General features: G+C 44.5%; 1 protein-coding gene across 1 annotated transcript in view; it reads left to right on the forward strand.

Annotated features, from left to right (window-relative positions):
* SPSB1 (splA/ryanodine receptor domain and SOCS box containing 1) overlaps nt 1-3,694 on the forward strand; it is a 4,707-nt gene extending 1,013 nt beyond the window's left edge. The window contains exon 2 of the mRNA XM_009075679.1: nt 3,295-3,694. Within this exon, the coding sequence (XP_009073927.1) occupies nt 3,295-3,422 (128 nt within the window). The 3' untranslated portion in view covers nt 3,423-3,694. The remainder of the gene's footprint in view (nt 1-3,294) is intronic.
* The last annotated feature ends 7,266 nt before the right edge of the window (nt 3,695-10,960 follow it).

A 10,960-nucleotide genomic window follows, 5' to 3' on the forward strand; every position in this document is an offset into this window, starting at 1 on the left:
TAATCCTGGTGTCTCTTTGCTGAAAGTCTGAGACATTCCCCATCCTTAAATAGGTAATGAAAGGACTTAAAAAATCCCTTGCAGGAAAGAATGGGAAAATCTGCCCCTAAGAAAATGGGAATATCTCATCTTTCATGAGAGTAGCTCAGTTCTGATTCTTTCAGAGCAGGGTGTGCTCGTTTCTAGCAAGGGGCTGGATATTGTAGTCAGCCCAACTTGCATGCCAGGCCTTTTACTAACAGGCACATCAATCTCTAGCTAAGCTTAGTAATAAATTTGGCTGTCCAAATGTGCTAAAGTCTGTTATCTCTCATAGTCAGAAGTTCCCATGGGGCCAGACTGTGACTCAGTCCTCTGGGTAGGGTGGAGGAGAGAGGTGAAGGAAATGGATTAAAATCTGGATTTATGTTGTTAGTGAAATAAATCTGGCAGTATTGATATGAAAAGGGTAGTGTTCCCCCTGCATTCCAGAACAGTGTCTGCCCAAAGGCTGGAGCATATTGAACTCTGTAATTGGTGCTTAGAAGGTGTTCCTAGTGCTGGGCAAGCAATGGTAAACCCCAGCACTGGTGACATGAGGTACAACAAAGCTGCCACTGGGCACCAGGAAAACTGAGCTGTCAGAACAACCAGGGAAACCTTGCAAAGGGATAGGGGCAAAATCTACAAGTGCTTTGAGAAACACATTTCAGCTCAACAAGACCAAACGGAGCTCTTGGCAGAGTGTTTTCTCACCAAAAACAAGAAGCTGAGCTCCTCCTGCCACAACACTTAGAAAATGGCAGCAGCTCCAGGAACCAGGTTTTTCTGAAGGGTCAAAGCCAAAACCTGCAGCTCCCCTCAAAGCCAGCAAGTCTGTGGAATTGCTGGCACAGACCTGCACTTAGCAAGGAAATGGCCACCTCCAGCATTGGATGTGGCTGTGATGTGCTCTCAGCACAGGAGTGAATTGTGGGCACCAGGCCAGGAATGACGGGATGCTATTTTGGCACGGATAGAAAGAAGGTGTCTGGCTCTAACCACTTCTGAGCATTCAATGGCAACACTGTCCAGTGATTGTAGTGCCTGTGAATGGAAGGAGGTCAGATATGTGTGTGCTTTCTCTTTTGGTCTCCTGTCAGACTTGGGTTATGGGTGCAAACGAGATGAGGACAAACTTCTTGCTCTTCATCTCTGTCAAATATCTTCTCCTTTTAAGGCTGTTAAACTGAAATGTGTTTGTTATGTTAATGTCTGTAGGCTTTGAAGGTCAGGGCCCCTTGTCCCCTGGGATGTTGGCTAGACAATGCCTCTGTCCCAGCTATCTCCATGCAGAGCAGGCGGAATTGGGACAGACTGAATACAGTGTGTTTGTGCCCCAGTGGTTTAAGAATAAGCTACATTGGGAAGTGCCAAAGGAGTGCTGCCAGCAATAGGCCTCTCTGGCAGTGGCACAGCCAGAGCAAGAGGTGCAGTCTGGCTGCAGGGACCTGTTCCTATGGAAGAGGCAGGATGGATCCTGAAGTAGGTCATGAGCAAACAAAACCAGGGCTGAGTGCAGCTATCTGTGTCTTCCTTGTGACACAGAACATGTATGATAAAAGGTTGGGCTTGGGAAGCAGCAGCATTTTCCTGACACATCCATGGGCTCAGCTGTCAGTGCAGAAGAGGTATGTGAATAGATGTGTGATTCCTCAGGAATAACTAATGCTCGAAGCACTGGGAGCACTTTGCAGATAAGTTAGAAAAGAACATTCCACTGCAGCTTTCCCTGGAGCAGGTACTAGCTCATGATCCATAGTAGGAAAGGAGAGGGAGGAAATAAGGCATGAGTTCAGTTCTGAGGAGACAGACCAGTTCAAACCTGTGTTTCCTGACTTTGTTACCAAGTCCCTCCTCAGCTAACAAACTCTCCTTCTCACAGATTATTTGCCAAAAGTTAAATGAGAAATACTTTCTCCCCTTGTCATTGGGAGTGTTTTCTGTGTGGAGCAGTGTGACTGCTAACTTTTTCCAACATAGAATCAGGAGTGACCTGATCAGAGGCTATTGACAACACTGTTCTGTTTGAGATTTTCAACATTAGCTGTTACCTTTGAACCTGGAAGGAAGGAAATTTTATCCATCTTTATTCATGGAATGAATTCTTGTTAAAATAAATGCAGCAACATGACCATGCTCAGAGGGTTTAAAAAAAATGCAGCAACATGACCATGCTCAGAGACATTAAGCTTTCTCTGTCTCTCATCTGTTAAAGTTGTATGAACAGTCAGATTAATTTGGCATAAAGCAGTAGAAGCTAGAGCTGTTGGCATCTATCAAAGTTCCTGAAAACTGCAGCTGCTCAGCCAAGCTCATTCCATGCTTGTGGATGCTTTTAGGTGTCTGTGTTCAGCCCAAGATGTCTGTAAAGGAAATGGTGCATGCAGAGCCCTCAGGCTATTAGGAGGATGTCCAGTTATCTGCTTTGGGATGTCTTTGTGTTAGCTCTCTCCCTGGGGGAGGAGAAACCCCTAAGGCTTGAGCAGCTTTCTGTGCAAAGGTGAGCTTTGACAGACTTAGCAAGAGAAGCTGTGAGTAACTAAATGTGGTTCTTCCTTCTGTCCAGCTGTGATGTGTTAGCTCTGGTTTTGACCTTAGTCCCCTGCATGTTGTGAATGACTCCTCAACAGCAAAGGGCCCCAGATGCCATTCCTGAAAAACTAGTATTATCTTGTTCAGGGTTTTAAGTACAGGATGCAAAAAAAGATAGCCAAAGGCTTCTATCTTTCCCAGGTTTGTGACACAGAGGGAATCCTCTAGTGGAAAATGTCACAATGCAAGTGGTGACATGAAGCTTTGACAGATGGCTTTGTTTTTCATGGGAACTATGTAGTATAAATGAAGGGGTTGACAGCTGTTATCCCACTACATGAGATAAATCATGGGTACCCACACCACATGATGCTCTCAGAGTGCTGCAGTCTTCCTTCAGTGACTCTTACAAAAGGTTTTGGATATTGCAGTAAGAGGCACAGGCTAGAAGTTGTGTTCTGACTTGAATGAATGGTGTTGGAGAGGAGGAACTTCCATCTGGGGATTCTAGGATTTATTTTTTTTGATTCACACACATGTATGGCTTAATAACCTAGAGAAACATCATGCCCTGCCTGTGTTTTGAATGAGCTGAAGTTGCTGATGTGTGAATACTGAATGGCTTAGGTCCTGCAGACATGTCAGGTGTTCATTTTTCTTGCTCAGTCTGTTTTAGAAGTGGCAGATTGAATGTGTGACTCGTTGGTCGGGATGTTAATGTCTTGGGTCTCTTTTTCCCAGCTGAACCACTGCCTTTGATGGACTTGTGTCGGCGAGCTGTGAGGCTTGCTCTGGGCAAGGAAAGACTGACTGAGATCCCTACACTGCCACTGCCAGCCTCCCTCAAGAGTTACCTGCTCTACCAATGACCTTTGTGTTCAAGGACAGAGCTGGAACCAAGGCAACATATCGGAGCTGACCCACCAAGCCATGGGTTCTCCACCCTCGTGTCATCGCTACTGTTGGAACTCCTTGGCCAAAGTATTCCTGCCACTGCTTAAGCCTCCATGTGCCCTTATTGGCAAGCTCTCCAGTAATCCTTGTTTCACAGCTGTTTTGTTCTCTGGAAGTCACTTCCCCAGCACACAACAAAAGGAACACTTAGAGGAGCTCTGTGCTTCCCTGGATCTCCTGAGGAAAGGCTCTACTGCATCCTTTGGGTTGGAGGGCCTAGGAGGGAATTTTTTCTGTACCAGCTAAAGGGAAGAACATCATTTGGGGAAAGGGAAGGCATTAGGAGTGGAAATGTTCAGACCTGCTCCTAAGAATGGAAATGCAGAGGGTGGCCAGCAGAGTTGGGAAGAGTCTGGAATACCAAGAAGAATTAATTGCTGAGTTCTTAAACCAAAAAAAAAATAATTGAAAGTACAACCCCAAGCCCTAAAACACCAAACCCAAGAACCCTTCACCAAGACACTTGTTACTTTGGAGAAAGTGGTTATGTTGCTGATGTCTGTGTCTCTGCTGGGACTTGTCACCATGTTCTGATGCTATTCCATAGATTGTGGATGCTGCTTTCTGGTTTATCCCCATTGCTTTCTCCTGCTCCATTCTCTGCTCTGCCTCTTGGTGGGTTTGACTCAGCTGATTGAGCAGTCACACTGTGTCTTCACCTGCCTGTGTCCTGACTTAAACCTGCAGGTTTTAATCTGGGATTCCTTGCTGATGTGGGGACAGGGAAGGAAGGGACACACTTCTGCAACAGGGTGAGAGTGGCTGTATGAGCTGAGCTTTGTTACACAGCTATGTGCCCCATCACCTTAGGTTTGCTCTCTATAACCTGTTCCATCTTAAGGCGGTAGAGAAACATGCTAATGTTCTTCTCAAATGGCTCTGCCAGGGCATTCTCTTCTTGGATAAGCTGCTTAAATTCATCTAAACCAGGCTTTGTTCTGTCCTAGACCTTTGGTGTAATCTCCATTTATCTATGCAGCAAGAATAGTTCTCTTCTCTCTTGAGGGTGGGAAGTTGTCCCAGAGAAGGTGGTAGCAGTGTGGCTGCAGAAATACCATCAGCAGATGAGAACTCCAGGAGGTGATTGCTGCAGAATGTAGTTTGTGAGACCTGAACAGAGGCTAGTGGGGTGATCTTCAGGCACAGCAAGAAGAACCTGAACCTCTCCAGAGCTGAGGGGCAGGAGAGAGCTGCAATAAACAGGGGGTGGGAAGTTGTCCCAGAGAAGGTGGTAGCAGTGTGGCTGCAGAAATACCATCAGCAGATGAGAACTCCAGGAGGTGATTGCTGCAGAATGTAGTTTGTGAGACCTGAACAGAGGCTAGTGGGGTGATCTTCAGGCACAGCAAGAAGAACCTGAACCTCTCCAGAGCTGAGGGGCAGGAGAGAGCTGCAATAAACAGGACAAGCAATTCAGGCAAAATCAGCACATCCCAAATAGATCTCACCTCAGTAGCCAAGTAAAGAGGATGACACTCCTTTACTAGCAGGAGCTGCTCTCTTGACCTCTCCACAGGTTACTATGCTGCCTTTCTGGGGTTATTTTGCACATTTCTTTGTCTTGAAAAATGTTTGTGTGGTTGGTTTTTTTGGTTTTTTTGTTTTTTTTTTTTTTGCTCTTGAGTTATCTCTTCAGTTCTGTGTTAGGTACAAATGAGTTTAGTTGTTGAAAATGTTAATATATATATTTGTGGTGTATGTATAAGAACATGTTTTAAACAGCTGCTGTAGGGTACCTTTTTTAAAATAAACTACTTGCATAGTCTATTTTTTAAAGCACAGAATTGGTGCCAAGACTGGGTGGGGTGTGATGTGCCCCTTTTTTATTCTAATATTATGATTTTTTTTTTTGTAATGTAGGGGTTTGTACTAGTTTCTGTTGCAGGGTGGGACACAAGAAAATTCAGTGTGTGGAGCCCTATTTGGTTGCCTTCAACTTGAACCAGTGTCTTCCAGAACTCCAGGGAAGTAGCTGTGTTCTCCCTACTTCTAATGCTCTTTGTGCTCCCTCATTTCCATCTCTTCTCACTTCACCAGGACATTACTTTGTACAGTTTTAAATTCTGACTTTCTATTTTATGACTGTAGATAATACTCAGTAACCTAATAAACTTTATTAAATATTACTTGGTGATGGGTTTTATTTGCATGAAGTGATCAGATTTTTTGTTTGGTTTCTACATGAGCTTATGCCCAAGAAGCCCAAACAGGCCAAGCAAGGGCTGTTGTGGCCTTATCTCTGCTTGGAAGAATAACCACTTAAAGCTGCTATCTGAAAAGTGTCAGGGCAGCTATTGATACAGGATGGTGAGATGTGGTAACCTGAGTTTTAGTGCAGCTGCCACTGGGGCCTAAAAGATGGAGTTGAATAAATCTGTGATGAGACAGCAACCTTGGTCTCATGATTTAACTTGGTTTAGAGCTGATTTATTACACTATATTCCTTTTTTTCCTGTTCAGTAGAAAATATTTTCAATAGAGCTCTGGTTATCGTGCCAAACTTCATGCATTGTGCAGGTTTGAAAGTTTCACTCCTAGACTACAGCAAATGACTTTTTTTTTTTCTTACAGAAAAGAAGCTCAGAAAAAAGAAATCACTGCTTACTTTGTGGATACCTCATTGTCCTTTTTCAGTAGGGAGATGGTAGATAGAAGAAAGCAGGGCTAGCCAGAAGAGCAGCACAGTTAGTCACAGAAGGTGCTGTGGAAGGGTAAGCTGAGTGTTGGGAGAATCATTCTTGTGATTGATTTCAGTGTGTACTGGGAAACTTCCTCAAGTCATGAACTTGATTTAGCTCAAGTCCCTTGGTATTGGCTTTCAGTCATTGCCTACCCACTGCAATCAGTTGCTGTGCTTTATTTTTGAGATCTCTTTGCACAAGACACTTCATTTCTGGGCTGTGAGATGTGGATTCTATTGTTTGTGGTATGTAACCTGTTTGCTTGATGGTTGTACCTTCAGTCTCCTCCATCTCCATACTGTGCAATATAGAGATGTCTCAAACTGTTCAGCAGTGAGGTTAAGCCTTTCCAAAGTGACTGGAGGTGAGATGACATGGTGCCCTTGGCTTTGATGATGAAGGCTTTAAGTCCCTTTCCTGTCCATGCATTCTTGTCTTCCCTGCAGCTACCAACTTGTGTGGAAACCAAATCCACTCAGTTCACACACACTGTAACATGTGATGTTCAGCTAAAGCTTATGAACTGCCTAATAAGGGTACTGGGGGATGAGAGCTCAAAAATAGAAGGGCAAGTGTTTTCTTGTCTCTTGTTTCCAGTTAGGACAAGGATTTTTTTTTTTTGAGTTTGGATGTCTTAATCCTGTGATTTTCTATTTTTTTTCCCCCAACTGTTTGTAGATCCTAAACCTAAATCTCCAGCATATTTAATGGTTTGCTGAAGGTAGTGCAGGACTTGAATAAAACACTTAGCTTGCAGTGTGAGGCTGCCCCTGTGTCACTGGAATGTGACTGGAGGGGCTCTGGGAGGGTGCAGAAGGTGGGGCGGGTGCAGAAAGCTGAGAAATTAGTTCATGCTCAGCTCCAGACACCCAAACAGCCTTGTGTTCCAGCTGCATGGAATATTTGAAACAAATGACCTGCTCAGGGCTGGGAGTCTGCAGTGTTTATGTACAGTGCCATGGCAACGGGGGAGGAAGTCATGAGATGAGGATTGGACCTGATGGAATCAACAAATGATATCACAGATTAGCAAGGCCTAATAAATCAGTGGCTCTCTGCTCCCCTGTTACTGCCCTGGTCCAAGCACTGGCATTGTGGCAGGCACATCTCTGCCTTTTGGAGCAGCAGGAAAAGCTGCAAGTCCTACTTGTATCAGGATTGCCTTGAAAACCAGCCCTGTTACCCTGGCCAGCATCTCATCCTCCTCCTGCTGCTGCTGACTCACCATGTTTACGCACATGGAACTCTTCCTACGTTTCATAGGAGGCTTCTGGCCTTGACACTTTGCCTGCTGTTGCCTTGCCTGGGCTGGAGCAGTGCTGTGACAATTCTGCACAGAACCTTGGCATCCTGATGCTCTAGACAAGCAGTGGAGTAGCTTTTCTTTGTTTCTGGAAGTTGAGGCTTTGCTGAAAGTAATTTGAGTCTAGAGGGCGAGAGGGGAAGTGTTCAGTGGAGGAGTTTGGTGGCTGATAAGGAAGTATGTCATGCTACTTGAGCTGTCTTATCATCCCTTTCTCAAGGGAAGCCTGTCCTGGGTGGCATGTCTGTGCCAGCCAACACACCTACTGTGGATCTTCAACACAGCTCTATGTCAGGACAGAAAAACTTGGGGGGGAGGGAAGACAGTTGCCAATTCTCTCCTTTATCTGCAGAATTGAGGATTTATTCCTGAGCTCCAACAACTTCCCTGCTGCAGCACAGCTGCCAGTCTGTACCTGTCAAATCCTGAGCCAGTACCAAAGCAATTTTCCCTTTCCCTGTGCTCAAGATGTGCAAACTTGCAAGGATATGCGTCATACTTCTCAGAACTGACTTTGGCAGTCACACCTTGCCTCGTGCAGAAGGTAAGACAATTATGAAAAGCATTTCCTAGCATGCTGCCCCTCTCCTCTCCCACATGCTTCCCATGCAGAGCTAATGCTGTTGATCTTATGCCAAACGCTAAGTTGCGTTTGACCGGAGAAGGAAACACATCGTGATTTATTTAGTAAAGTTGATTAAAATTAAAACCCTAACCCAAAGCACAGCCTTTCTTGGCTTACAAAACAGCACTGAAGGGAACAAAACTCATTCAGTGCTTACACAAAACACACTGGAGCACTGATCCTGCCTCTGCACATGTTTTGATTCGAAACTATTGCAGGCTTGTCTGCCCTTCAGACAGAAAACTATTTGAAGCAGCTGCCAGATGTTTTGTCTGCCTTGTGTTTTACAGTTTGCTTACTGCTTAGCAATGCTCTTCCCGTTGGGTGCTCAAGCTGCCCTTGTGCATTCTGTTCCTGTGGCATCTCCGTGCTGCTCTCCCACCCCTTCGGCCTGGACGCTCGCACGTAGCGTGGGGGAGATACAAGTCTGAGTATTTTACTCCAAGGCTCAGTATCACACGTCTGCACAATCTGCTGGCCTCATCTGAGACCTTTTCTGGGACTAGCACAGACCAGCCACATTCCTCTGCTCACATGTTGCCACAGTGTATAAAAGTTAAGGTGATTTACAGTCTCTTATAAAAAGCACTTATGGCCTGAATTTAGATCTTGCTAAACAGCCTTACCCTGAACACCCACAGTTCAGGGCTTGGACAGCCTCTTTGACTGGCTGTAAGTTGGCTGAGTTATAAATCTTTTTCCCCTCATAAGATGAGCAATAAATTCTCAAGTACAATGAAGTGGGGCAAAGACCTTTGTGTTTTTGCAGAACTGTGGCAAATTTGCCTCAATCAAAAGACAGAGCTGCTGAACAGGGATACCTCGAGATTTCCCCTGTGTTTGCCTGGTCTTCACATGTTATTTGTGGACAATACACATTATTTGTGTAAAATCTCTCAGCTGGGAGCAGTCCCATATGCCAACATGCTTAGAAGCACATGCCCTTGGCTTTGTGTGCTTCTGCACCTCTTATGCTCCTACATCTTAGGGCAGAGTCTTTATTAAATCTGTGCTTCTGCACCACTTATGCTCCTACAAAACCACAAACAGGACATCTTAGGGCAGAGTCTTTATTAAATAGGTTTAACCTGCAATTTTTTACTTTGTTTAGACTTGCAGCTTTAATGATCAGAGGATTTGATCCACCCTTTTTGGCCACCTAACATTGCATTTGCCTCTCCTGTGTATGACTCTTCTGCAGTCAACATCTCCTGGCCCAGGGAAGCTTTGCTGTGCAATGGGATTGGGTGGGACACAGCCCAAGAAGTAGGTGCTACTTCTGGATAAGCTTCTAGATAGCTCCTTGTTTGTCCTGAGGAGTGCTGTAAATGCCTGTTCTTACCAGAGTCTGTCATTGTTCCCTCTCATAACCTCTTGTTAAGCCATTAACTATTATTTAAAAGTGGCTAACAAAATTTTACTGTCTAAAACCTGCATAAGCAAACACTCTCCAAGTTATTATTATACATGGGCAGGCAAGAAACACCTGCCTGAAATGGTATCTGGTAGGACACAGGTGTTGATATCTTTATTTTCCTTTTAGGAAAAAAATCACTGAGGGTTTCCCCTAATGGAATTGGTCTGAACTCTTTGTTCCCTCACTTCTCCCAGAGCAGAACCTTTGGGAGTGCAGAGCTTTTTTTGAGGGCTGCAGGTAAAGTGCCATTTACTGAACCAGTAACTCAATTTCCTGCAGCAGGCTGGATGTTTTCTTTGGAAGAGGATCATCTAATATTGATAAGGTCTGTTCCTACTTAATTTGAGGTCCAACAGAGAGGCTTGAGGAGTACCAGCTGTTACTCCTAAATATGATCTGTATTTTTCAAGCTGTCTAGACACCTAGGTGGGTTGCACACATTACCAGCAAAGCTAGTTAATCATGTCAAACTTTTTTCTTTCTCTAAAGGTTTGTTTTGTTTAATGAGCTATATGGAAACCCAGGGGAAGACAGTGAATCAAGCAGACAAGTGAGGAAATTTGATCACTAAGGTTGACATTTGGACATTTTTCATTCTGACCTGGTATAGACAATGCACAGATTTCAAGATTTCAGAAGTTATTGGCTATGGTGTTTGATAACAGCACTGACACAGTAAACCCTTGGAACATGGAGCTGTGTGGATGTTTCACATGTGCTCTCTGTGAAATGCTGGTAAGTGAAAACTGTGATGCACAATAGGAAGTTACAGGAATGAAAATTAGATGTACAGAATGCCAGAAATGAAGTTTGCAATTGATTTTGTAAAGGAAAATCTAGAAGAATGAGCACTCAGATTCCTCATGGTGCATCCTGCTTGGATAAATGTTTTCAATTAATGTTCACAGAGATGCCAGCTACCTACTCCGACATCAAGTGCTGTGTGATAAGAGCCTTTTTATTAGAAAGGAAACAAGGTGATTCTTCACATGCAATCTGACACTTTTATTTGCATTTCAAAAAATAGTCAGAAAAATGCCTGGAGAAATTGCCTGGAGAAGAGAAGGTTGCATGGAGACCTCATAGCAAACTTCCAGGATCTGAAGGGACTACAGGGAGGCTGGAGAAGGGACTGAAGTTAGGAACTGGAATGACAGGACAAGGAGTAATGGGAGGAAATTGAAAGAGGAAATTTAGATTAGATATCAGGAAAAGGTTTTTCCCTGTGAGGGTGGTGAGACACTGGCACAGGTTGCCCAGGGAGGCTGTGGCTGCCCCAACCCTGGCAATGTTCATTCCAGGTTGGATCAAGCCTTGAGCAACCTGCTCTGGTGGGAGGTGTCCCTGCCCAGGGCAGGGAGGTGGGACTGGATGTTCTCTAAGGTCCATTTGAACCATTTAACATACTATGAGTCTATGAAATGCAA

This window comes from Acanthisitta chloris, unplaced genomic scaffold, assembly GCF_000695815.1.
Source record: "Acanthisitta chloris isolate BGI_N310 unplaced genomic scaffold, ASM69581v1 scaffold5775, whole genome shotgun sequence".
Classification (NCBI taxonomy): Eukaryota; Metazoa; Chordata; class Aves; order Passeriformes; family Acanthisittidae; genus Acanthisitta; species Acanthisitta chloris.